Genomic DNA, 11,949 nt, shown 5'->3' with positions numbered 1-11,949 from the left:
ATATTTAGTATGTAGCTGTAACAATTACATGTAACTAGCTAAATGTTGTAAAAAGTGACATCAGAAAATCAACACTACATTTTTAAACAGTGTTTGAAGCTAAATGTGACAAAATTTAGGCATGAATTTTTAGCACAAGCTCCTTTACAAACGGCGCCCCATAGTGTTTGAAGCTAAATGTGACAAAATTTAGGCATGAATTTTTAAGCACAAGCTCCTTTACAAATGGCACCCCATATAACTCTGCAGATTAAACTACAAGGTGCTGAATTAATAACATGACGACCAGGAGGCTTTCAGCTCTGTTGCTACATACATCTGACTGGTTATTTTGCGGCACAGTTTAGTGCATGTTAAGCTGAACGTGTGCAGGGACGGGCTCAGTCCTCTTCGCTCTCTGCAGTCTGAGTTTGCTCATTCTCTGAGCTCCTGACAGAAGCGGATTCCCTCTCGTCTGGACACAGATCTGAAATAACAGAAGCAAAACAAAAAACCAGCCCAGAATGAAGACTGTTTGTTCTGATAGCTGTAGTAACGAGAGCTGGGACTGCTATCTTACGTGTGCTTCCGAAGTGGTACTCTGGGAGAAACTGGAGACACTCTGCCTGCTTTTTGAAGGTGTCCAACTCGGTTGGCTCCAAAGAACCGGTCCGGGCTTTATAAAGAGGAGGGAACGTGAAAGGCTGTATCCCAAGGATGTTAATCATCTAAATAATAAAAGACCATAGACTATGTCTTACTGAAGAGAAACAGGTATCGTCCTTTGGACTTGCCGTCCGGGAGGAGAGTGGTGTCCTCAGACAGGAGGCAGTCGCTGCAGGTCTCATAATACTTTCCATCATGATAGGAAGTGTGGCCATTGATGATAACTGGAAAACATGGAAGAAGGTCAACTGAACATCCATAAGGATTAATGTGGTTGCTTTAAATGAGTGTTTTTGCCTATAAAATCCACCCACACCTCTGTAATGTGATTTGGTTCCTTGCACAGTAAGAAATGGTGACTCAGTAAACAGAAAACAAAATGACAGCGAATATTTTAAAACACATACAAGTTGTGTGACTGGTCGTTCCTGAAATGGTGGCGTTCGCAGGGCCGTGAAGGCATTTGTCATCTTTGCTGTGATGAGAAAAGAAACACTTTTAATCCTATTTTTGAAGCGACAGTCTGTCAAATAGTTATCAGTAGTTAGTACCTTATCAGCCGTGACATCAGTCTCAGAGCACAGAGTGTGGCGAAAAGGGCAGAAATCTTCCCCCAGGCTGGGCTAATGGGTAGCCAAACGAGGGCGAATGTCTGTTTTAAATGTCATGTGACATTGTTCGATTGAGAAAACACTGACAAAGCGTTACCAACTTCTTAGAAAGGAAAGTAGCTCGACTGTCCTAAAAGTTTCTAGAACTCACTAAATGTCATCATCTAATTTATATATTTGGCTATTGCTACAGGAGCAAGAAATAACATTGTGGGAGAAGAAAAGTGAGTAAAAAAAAACAACCTAAATATGTTTAGAAGGACAAAATGAACTTTTTCTGATGAGTCCTGTTTGATGTCACAACTCCAAATCTCCTCTTTATCTGGGCTTGGGATCCAAAGAGAATCAAAGTTACTTAGGTTTTTAAATGAGTTTATTTATTTTTTTTAATTTCAGCTTTTTAGTTGAGTTATTTTTTTAAAGCCTGGTTTGGTATTTCAACCTTATGGTCCACTTAGGACCTTCCAAGAAGTCACAGTAGAAGCTACTGGCGGAGGCCCTGGCCGACTAAAAGGGCTTTGGGATGAGGCAGCACCTTCTGCTCCTTGAGAAGAGTAAGAAGGATACGTGCTTTTATGTCAGAGTCTCCCAAAGTCTCTAATAAAGCCATGAAAAGTTGAGAGATTTGTCGCCTTTGTGAAAAAATGGAGTTGCTAGAGGGGTCTGTACTTGCATAAATACAGCAACAAAGTCGTTAAGTTGGCAGCATTTAACAAACTAACCATTATGGTGTCAGGCAAAAGTGTAGAGGTTTAATGTTATAATATGTCATTTTTGAGAAAGAGCTGTTTTACAAGCCAAAAAACTGATAAAAGCAGACTCATTTGGCTAGCCATTAGCCTGGTTGAAGACTTTTGCCCTTTTCACCACAGTCCCTGTTCTATGACTAATGTCACGGCTGATAAGGTACTAACTATTGATAACTATTTGACCGAACATCACTTCACTCTTAATAAATTTCTGATCAGAAATGTGAGCTGGGTTTGTTGGATGCAGCATCAGTCCTTACAGGCGGTCGGCCCAGTAGATGGTGATGACTCCGCTGTCTGAGGATGGAGACAGTTCGACCCAGGAGCTGTTCACCGACAACAGGTCGCTCTTCAGGCCGGGTTTGTCCCACGAGCCGACGTGCAGCACCCACTTTCCATAGATCTACACACCGGGCACAAAAACAGCCACACAACTGAACAAACTTGTTGCTCTTAGATGTTTTATTTCAACGCAATTTATCACTGGAAAGCAACAGTCTGTCATGGTGATTAAAGAGTTGTTTTGACGGAAACAAAAGCTCTTTCTCTTGGTGTTGCTGCTGTTTCTTTTCGAGACTGAAAGGCTGTTTGTAGCCCTGGAGTGGAGCCACCAACTAAGAGACCCTGCCAAGAAAAACAGGTTTAAGACTAAGATTTGGAAACTTTTAAACTCCCATGACATGTAGGCAACAGATACATACATTTCTTTGAAATATTATCAGTGTATTTCATCTTAAAAAAAAGCAAAGAAAAAAAAGCATTTAGAATTACAACTGAATGATAGACTTTTTGCCTAAACATACCAATAAATCAGACATTTAAAAAGTTTCTTGATAAAATCATAAATATTTTCCTAAAAGGAAAGCAAATATTGCACAATAGATCAGATGCAAGATGTGCACTGCAGTCTAATTTCAAATTGTAACTTTGTTCAAAACTTTATTGATAATTCCCTCCACATTATTCATCATTTTAGGCTGCATTATCAAACTGACTACAGTATTACATATATATGTAATATTTTTAGGTATAATATTGGCTGTCAGCATTACATTGCATTGAATTATCTTTTCAAATATTACGGCAAAGTTTAATAGAACAGTTGCTTTATAATTTATTTGTAAAATAAAGAAAAAATACTGTTAGATATTGGCTTAGTACTGCAACACTATCAATCATTTACTGTACGTTAGAAGGAACCTTTAAATAGTGAAGGTATATTCACAGTTTTAATCACAGTTTAGCCAGTTTTAATAAAAGCCAAGTTAACTTTAGCTGTTCAGAGCCAGCCTGACACATGACTCCGTCCTAACACGTGAACCCAGATACTCACAGGGCTGTGGCTGTCCAGCACCAGAGGTTTAACAAGCTCTTTACAGTCCGGCTCAGATGCGAAGCTCAGGGAGGTGAAAGCCAGCAGCGCCACGACCAGCTGTGCAGCCATGGTTGGAGACAGCAGGCAGCCAGAGAGCAATAAATGTCAAGGATCCTGCTGCCAGCCTCAGCCTCCTCCAAGGAGCCGAGGGACGGCTTCTAACAGGGGGCCGGGCCACTCACACATCTGTTGCACTCATTTCCTATAAACTTAGAATAAAGTCCGAACTGTGACCACCTGCATAAAGCATCAACTTCAAGTAAATATTCACCCTGAGAGGTTTATGTCCTTTTGACTTTATGTTCTCCGTGGGATTAAATCAAAATATGTTTGACCCCATAACATAATAGAAAAGCCACACACACACACAGCTGAGCACACACACACCACACACACTCTGGGATAGAAGCGCTGTTGTCTCCAGTCAGCAGGGACTTTTGTCCTATTTATCGTGTTACATAATAAGCAGCTGGCAAAGTGTGAATACCAACAGCCCTCCATCTCTCAGTATGTGAACACAATGTTGAATAAATGGTCTCACGCACAAAAACAGAAGAAGAAAAAAAAAAAAAAGGGTTCACATTTACCTTGACGGTTTCAGCTCTCTGCTGTTGGATCTTGAGCATATCCATTATGCAGAAACTTTTTCCACACAATTAATCTGGGATAAAACCTACAGGCTGCTCAGTCCTACACCTCCATTCATCATAGGAGAACTGGTGCTTCTTCCCTCATCCATAGATGTTCCATGTTCTAGGCTTAAAACAAGAAGTGAGGTTATGTGAAAAGTATGAACCTTTACAACAGTGGTCCAACACACCTGATTTGAATCAATGGGTGATTAACAGGCTTCTGCAGAACATGAAGAGGTTAACCACTGAATCAGGTGTGTTGGAGCAGGGAAACAAGTAAAACATGCAGGATAGTGGCCCTCAAGGACCAGGATTGGGGACCACTGCTTTACAATGTCAGTGAAGGTCTACCTGCTGTAGATAGCTCTTTTATCAACCTCAGTTTAGAAAAATAGTGTTTAATTCAGATCAGACTGAGCTAACATCTAGTGTCCGGTCTAAAAAAGTGTTTAGTAATTCGTCCAAACACTATTTTATAAACCTTTACATCTCCATCAATGTCACAGTGCACACATATTTTGGTAGGAATGCTATATATTTCTGCTGAAACCACCCCAGGCTGCACCAAAAGTGCTACAGCTTACTGCCACTGCTGCTATTTGTGCTCAGAAATTATCACAGAATTTTACGTACAAAAATACATAACGGAAGTTTAAAACTTCATAAAATTGCACGAACAGATGTGAAATTTTCGAAGACTGAAGTCAGTTTATAATGACACCAATCCACTGTGAATGGCCCTGCTTGGACTGGTCATTAAGTTGGAAATTTACTGCAAATTAAACTCTGTTTCTCCAGACTGAGGTCGTTCAAAGAGTTATCTACAACAGGTAAGATGTCAATTGTTCACAACCTTTTTAAAGAATCCGACCTCAGAAGAAAACAATCGCTTTCAATCAAAGTAATTAAAGTGAAATGCAAAAAGATTTACATAAAGGCTGCATTTCATCAGAACTTTCTTGATGCCGTGTAGAACGGTTGTTCTCCATGCAGCGAAGGAGTGAAAAGACTGGCTTCAGTCGACCTGCTGAACTTTCCCTCTTTGACTTCTATTCATAAAACTGAGTTAAAAACATATTAAATTTGACTCTGTAGAGCTGAACATGTTGACGAGGTGTTTCATGGCCCCTAGTACTCAAAATATTATCGTAACAAAAATGATGTATGACCAAAATCAAACTCAGGTCTCACCACCATCAAAACGTGATCAGGATTTGAAATAATAAAGGATGTTTTTCTTTAAATCTACATGCAGTACATGGGTTTTGGTTATGAGTCTGAACTATCAGAAGATCACCTAAACAGAAATCTGCTTATGGAATAAAACAAAACTAATCCTGGGAACAAATTATAATAATAATATAATAAAACTTGTTATAAAAAGGTTACAGACAAAAGGAACTCCTGTTCATAAAAAAAAACTTCCATACCTATAAGGCTGTCAAATTCTTGTAAACATCTTTGATATTAATGTTTGAAAACCATTATTATTTAAACCAAAGCTTTGTACAACAAATCACAATGCAAACAAAAATGTTCAAATCATTTATTTTCATTAAAAAGAAAAATTGACAGTTTTATTTTTTCAATATGACTTGATTAGCTTGAAGGAAAAACATGAAATCAGACTGACACTTGGTGAAGACGTTGCTACAGATTACATAAAATGATTATTTTCCACACAAGTGAAACAACTGATTCTTGAGGAGTTTCCTCATTTCTAAGAAAACACATCTGGCTGCAGGTTTGACTCCATTCAATCAGTAACAACAGGCATCAGGACTGTTTCCTTCATTGCTCCTCAGTCGTTCCGTCTGTGGCAGGCTCCTTCTCATCAGGACACAGGTCTGAAACAGGAAGGGAGACAGGACTCATCGTCAGCTGGATAAAGTTTTATTCTCAGAGTTAAAGGTAAACAGGGTGTCTCACCTGTGGTGTCTGGAAAATAGAAATCCGGTAAAAAGTTGAGACATTTTGCCTGCTTCTTGAAAACTTCCAGATCAGAGGCATCCAGTTTCCCAGTCTTTGCTGAAAGAGGAAGAAATGAGTTCACAAATCTGACCAAAACCTTTGTCAATTTTGTTTTTCCTGTTACAGACGAAGATAAATGTTGGCAACAGGCAATCAAAAGAGGAAACATTTACTTACTAAGCAGGAAAAGGTTCTTGCTTTTCCGGGCCACCCCGTCCACCTCTACCACCGTCTCATCCGTCCAGAGGACACAGTCGCTGCACGTCTCCAGATATCTTCCAACGTGCTCATAAGAAGTGTTGTTAAAGTGAACTGAACAAGACACAACAGAAGGTTACTCTTAGACAGTCATTTAGAGGGTTGCCTATTTTTTAAGCACTTATAAACATCTACTTACACACCACCTTGATGGCGTCTCCTGAAGTGGAGGAATTAACAGTTCCAGGAATGCATTTTCCATCACTTCCAAAGAAAAGTGAACAATTAGCACAAAAGTTTTTCTTTCATAATTATTCTTTTTTAGATAAATTGCCTAATTTAAAGGTAAAAAAAAAAAAAAAATTCAAAGATAAATATTTACATTTTGTCTACATAGCGCATGTCAAACTCATCACTGCCAGGTATGGGGGAGATTTCTGACCGGGAGCTGTTGACAACTTTCATAGCCTTCAGGTATTCTTCACTGTCTGATGTCATCATATTAAATATCCATTTTCCATAAACCTATAAGCACAAGAGGCCAAGAGTGAAATTTAAGTGATTTTTGAAAACTTCATTAGTGACTCTTTAAACAACATTCACCATCCTATTAAGGTTTAAATTTAAAATTCAAGCCAAGATTGTGGAGTTTTGAGAATGATAAACAATGTAGTTGCTGTACAGTACTCTACATGTGCTCAGTTGTAGAATAAAGCCTTTTACAACACAAACTTGAATCTTTACACTGACTGCCAGTGCTGAGAACTACGTACCTTGTTTCGGTCCTTTAAAGGTTTAATCAGCTCATCGCAGCCTGGATCAGATGCAGAAGTCAGGGAGCAGAAAGTCAGCAGAGCTAAAATAATCTGAGCAAACATGATGGGAAGTCCAGTGAGAGTCGAGGGGATTCTACAGCATGAACTGGACAACTGAGCTCATGCAGGAGGACCTGGATAAAGACTGTAGGAGATAATATGTTTCACAACACTAGGGAGAGGCGTCTGAGCTGGAACGGATGTACAACAGTGTGACAGTGTGATGGTTCAAACTTCACAGCAGGGACGAAAACTGACACCAAGTAAACATTTACATCAAATTCACGACTTTATCTTTATGGTTCCTTTCCAGATGTTTAGGCTGCCTATTCCATGGCACTGATGTACCCCCATACCATCAGAGAGGCAGACATTTGAACTGATTTCTGATAACAGGCTGGGTGGTCTCTCCCCTCTTAAGCAAGGAGAACATGGCGTCCGTGGTTTCCTTGAAGAATTTCAAACTTTGATTTGAGTGGTAAAAATTCATCTGTGTTTTTCTTACTTGTATTTTTGTGCAGGGTTGTGGTGGAGATGGTGCCTATCTCCAGCCGTCACAGTGCGAGAAACAGGGTACCCCATGGATAGGTTGACTTACAACATTGAGTGAATTAAAAGACAATAAATCTTTGCTGACTTTGACAGGATCCTGCAAATTGAGGGTTTTTAAAAGTGTGAAGATTAAGCAAAATGAATCCTTGCAATAAATTATGAATTATACCTTTCTTGACATGTCTGCACTCTTTTTGTGAGGACAACAATGCAGCAGGTTGCTCTTCTTCTTCTGGTTCTTCTCCTGAGATGCAAATACCTCCAGCTTTCAGGAGACAATATTTTAAGGTAACTTCATGTCAAACAGTGTTGGTTTCTGGCAATCAGATGCTGTTTACCCTCTCAGTTGTTTACATAAATATGGGTGCTCCCCCCCTCTAAATGTATTTATAAAACCTCACCTCACTTAAGTGTGGGCAAACTGTGCCAGTGCAGAGATACACTGTTTGGTTTGCAGCACAGGTCAAGGCACATGTCTTCTTTTGCGAGGGCTTTGTGAATTAGACTGATGCACAAAATCCTGATTAGTGCTCGCAGAAGCAGAAACCTTTGATAAATTTGCAAAAGCTGGCATGTCAAGTAAAAAGAGCTCGTTATGCCTTTAGGAAATATATCCCATCATCATGTTTATAACGGTGGCAGGACAACTCTATTTAACTTTCTGTATAAATGGTTTGGATTCTAGTTTACAGTGTCAGGTTGTTATTTATTTTTTTGAGAGCGTACTTGCTTAGACCAGCTCTGCACTCAGAACTCTGTTGTGAAATTTTTTATTTATCATCACTAATCAAACTGAACCTCGACCCACAGCTTAGAACGGATGGGGCTTGTGTTCATATCGATTTGTGTACAAACACACTCAAATATACCCTTCAGTCCACATCAATAAAATGACAAAGACGACACACGGACTAAGGGAAGAGAAGCTTTATACCAGCATATTCAAAACCCATGAAACTTCTCTGCTTATTTACAAAAACATAATACAAGATTAAAAAAGAGAAAATGAACACGTCACAAATGAAGTCCCACGTAGTGCCACAAAAACAGAAACGTTAACCAATTTACTAACGCATCTTCTTGTACTCCCACTTATGGCTTCAGTCTAACACAAAAACAGAATAAAATGCTTCCTTTCAGCTGTGATGGTTTCAAAAATTCCTCTCCAGATTTATATTCAAATAATAATAATAATAACATCAAATTACACATACAAGACAGAGGAGCTACATTTGTGAGCTGTACATGTTGAAGTGGGTGAAGAGGAGAGGATTATGTTCACAGGAATATTGACTTTTGTACACGGTGACAGCCGTGGGCTCTGAGAGGTTTAAAACACTGATTGAAAACGAGCTCGTTTGAGCTTTCTGCAACCAACTTTTTGTATCGTACTAAAATCACAGTTTAGTCGGATGAGGGTTGTTTATTAGTGACCAGTGTTTTAGAAGCTTGTAGTTAATATCCTCCCCAATCGTCTCTGTCTCTTGGCTGAAAATTGTTGCTGATTTCCTCTGCGGTATTGTGTCTGCAGGATGTAAGCTCAGGAATGATTTGGATCCAGATTTAAGGAAGAAGTCACTGCAAACAAACCCAACAAATTATGCAACCACTGATTCCCTTTTGGTCGTAGATGAACCAAAGAAAGAAAGGACGTACTCTGTTCTGCTGAACCTCCCTTAAATATTTGTTTAATTTAAGTCCCCCTAAACTGTCTGAGCAAACCACAATCTGCAATATAATAAATAACCAAGTGTTTGTTGCAGAAAAAATTACTTTTTAGCTGTACAGGAGTTGTCAAATTTCTGTCTGTACAGTACAGGTAGAATTTCAATGCGTGCAAACTTTAACCAGCCTTATAGCTGCTGCTTTCATCGAGAATTAGCTAAATAACTCATCTAATTAGACTTAAAGGGAAATTATTGAAATTTTACAAGAAGGTTCAGATGAAAGGTTAATTTTCTTTTAAATCACAGCTGGCTGTCATTCCTAAATGAAAATGCAGAGAAAGTTTTGTGGTTGAGCTGAACCTTAAATCCTGATTTATGCCGACTCTTTGGCCACATTTTTGGAAGAATTTAGAAAACAGTGGACAACTTTCCCCATGATGTAAACCAGAAAACCACGACGTCTTAAAGATCTAGACAACTATGAGGACAGTTTAAATCACTCTGCAAACTGAACCCCTGACTGAGATGTTTCTCTGTTTCTCTTGTCATCAAAAAAAGCAATTTGTTGACAAAACAGAAACGACGATGACCAGATAGATTCATAAATTATTCATACTGTCTGGATTCTCTGGGATACTGTCATTTTGTTTTGGGGATATTGGGTTCGGTGATACGATGCAGAAGGCAGGAACATCTGTTGGATGTGTATACGCCGTCTCTTACACACTGAATGCAAATATACAAAGAGTTCTCCTCTGGCTTTTTTCAGTGGGTTTCCTTTGTACAGTCTTGTAGTTGTAGAGGAAGAACTGATGAACGTAGCAGAGTCACCACTCAGAAGAAACAGGAGGGGGGAAGAGACATGAGCAGAAACCATGGAGGGGGGCAGGTGGCGCCTGGAGCGACCGTGGCGGAGGAAGAGTCACTGGCCTAGATGACATCATATCGTGTCTCTCTCTGCTTTTTTTTTTAAAAACTTTTATTATTATTTTTTACCAATTTCCCCAAAACAGGTTACTGAGCGCCCAAGCAAAAATCCTGCTTCCAGAGTCTTCAGACGCTCATCGTCATGTTTGGAGAATACTGCAGAAACAAGTCAAAGAGAAAGGAGTAAGTCTGACTGTGTGGATCTTTGTACTCTAATAACCCTATATATGAATGAATATAAGTATTTTATCTCCCCTTCAGCTCAGCACAACGCTGTAACTGCTTCCACCTACTTGGGTGTCACAAAAGGTGAGCCTCAAGGCTCTCCTTTAGGACCCAGTCTTTTAAAATTTAAATTAACAATACGGGCCAGAATGTAAATGCTGTGTTTTTGCATCTTTATATTATATTTGTTCCATCTCAAACACAAAATAAAAGTTGGTTTTCTGTTAAACCCACAAAATCCTATTAATTTTGTGTCTTCCTATAAATATCTAGGTATTTTACTTTGATGAAAATCTTTCTTTTAGGTCCCATGAACTGCTAAAACTCCCCTGAAAATCACACATTTCATTTAATGCCAGAAGGCTTGATACTGCCCCTTCTTACCTCCCACTGACTATGGTGACATTGTTTGTTTGATTGCTCCTGGTAACCCTTAAAAATGTTGCTGTTTACTACAGAGCCCTAAGATTCAGGCACAGCAATCTGTACTCTCAGGTTAACCAACTATCCCTGACCAAATACAGACTTTGGCATGGGTATAACTTCCATCCTTGGCTTTCTGTCATCATATTTATGCTTCTCTATGTCACATAAACAAGCAAACTACAGCATATACTTACAGTCCTTTGTTACTTTTACATTTCCTTCAGTATGTAGGTTGGAAAAACGGCATTTCTCGACTTGAGACAAGCTACAACACAACCTGAAACTGTTCAGTTAAATCCCAACACATAAATTTAAACCTTTTTTTAAAGTCAAAGGAAAAAACATCAGTGGAAAGTTGTTTGTTCTTTTTATGCTTTTGTCTGTTACTTGAATAAATGTTTTTCATGTAAAGTTATGACTATTACACCTAACTGCGAGCGCTGTACGTGGTTATCCTGTACGTTTTCTTGAGACAGGGCTCTTTTGAGAATAGAAATTTGTGTCTCAGTGAGATTACCTGTACAAATAAAAGAGCTAAAAGTTGGGCAAGGTAGCAGAAACCCTCTCTATGGCAACTATTAAGCTGCAGTCAGCAGCTGCTGAGTTTGACAAAAAGACACAGAACTGTGGGGAAACAGTCTGGCTCCGGCTCCTCTAATTCTCCGAAATCAATGTGTCACAACTTGTTCTTTGTGGAGTCTTGTTGTCACTGTGAGGCTGCCAGGCAGCCATAGACACACACACAAAGTAACTATTTGCAGGATTAACCTTGACATTATAAAAAAATACCTTTATTTAACCTACTACAGGTAGTGTAATGGGAACAGTGAGTGGAAAACACACCTTTTGTTGAACACAGATAACTTACACTTTCATTCTGAAAAGGGTTAAGGAAGTTTCCTCCCATCTCTCCGTCCTCTCTGGGTGTCCCGGGTTGGTTGCTCATACTCAGGTTACCAGGAGAGTTCTGCTTGCAAAGGTAAGTTTCACTTCATCAATGAAAATGACAATTTCAGAAGCCAAAAATGAAATCAGAGGTGCAGCACCAGGAAGAAGGAAAGCACAAATAAAGAGCTTCTCTTACCTTGGAGATACTATCCATGTCCCCTGACCCTAAGGTAGAGGACAAGCATCGGGCTAAAATGCTATGATTTCT

At 39.3% G+C, this 11,949-nt stretch overlaps 3 protein-coding genes across 6 annotated transcripts in view; all 3 read right to left on the bottom strand.

The window, feature by feature from the left end:
* Window positions 1-162: 162 nt before the first annotated feature.
* LOC108234475 lies at window positions 163-4,147 on the bottom strand. Its single transcript, XM_017413690.3, has 7 exons — window positions 3,968-4,147; window positions 3,339-3,589; window positions 2,266-2,408; window positions 1,053-1,120; window positions 741-869; window positions 560-655; window positions 163-466 (listed from the first exon to the last, which is right to left on the bottom strand). The coding sequence occupies exons 2-7, from the start codon at window positions 3,447-3,449 to the stop codon at window positions 381-383; spliced, it is 633 nt and encodes a 210-aa protein (XP_017269179.1). The 5' UTR covers window positions 3,450-3,589; window positions 3,968-4,147; the 3' UTR covers window positions 163-380.
* Window positions 4,148-5,599: 1,452 nt separating this feature from the next.
* Window positions 5,600-7,164, bottom strand: LOC108234508. The gene is made up of 6 exons (XM_017413726.3): window positions 6,955-7,164; window positions 6,564-6,706; window positions 6,381-6,445; window positions 6,161-6,295; window positions 5,942-6,040; window positions 5,600-5,859 (listed from the first exon to the last, which is right to left on the bottom strand). Exons 1-6 carry the CDS (start codon window positions 7,057-7,059, stop codon window positions 5,804-5,806), a joined length of 603 nt encoding a protein of 200 aa, XP_017269215.1. The 5' UTR covers window positions 7,060-7,164; the 3' UTR covers window positions 5,600-5,803.
* Window positions 7,165-8,460: 1,296 nt separating this feature from the next.
* The window catches only part of si:ch211-130m23.3 (uncharacterized protein LOC558547 homolog), a 51,866-nt gene continuing 48,377 nt past the window's right edge, over window positions 8,461-11,949 (bottom strand). Inside the window, exons 15-17 of one of the 4 annotated variants that reach the window (XM_017413827.3) lie at window positions 11,878-11,906; window positions 11,662-11,763; window positions 8,461-10,298 (exon numbers count right to left, since the gene is read on the bottom strand). In XM_017413827.3, coding sequence (XP_017269316.1) covers window positions 10,269-10,298; window positions 11,662-11,763; window positions 11,878-11,906 — 161 coding nt within the window. In that variant the 3' untranslated portion in view covers window positions 8,461-10,268. Of the gene's footprint in view, window positions 11,764-11,877; window positions 11,907-11,949 lie in introns of all 4 variants that reach the window. The other 3 variants (XM_017413828.3, XM_037976088.1, XM_037976093.1) reach the window with 3 other exon arrangements.

The sequence above is a fragment of the Kryptolebias marmoratus genome, linkage group LG1, assembly GCF_001649575.2.
Source record: "Kryptolebias marmoratus isolate JLee-2015 linkage group LG1, ASM164957v2, whole genome shotgun sequence".
Lineage (NCBI taxonomy): Eukaryota > Metazoa > Chordata > Actinopteri > Cyprinodontiformes > Rivulidae > Kryptolebias > Kryptolebias marmoratus.
Note: the sequence above shows the minus strand (reverse complement) of the source record. Positions and strands in the feature narration are given on the sequence as shown.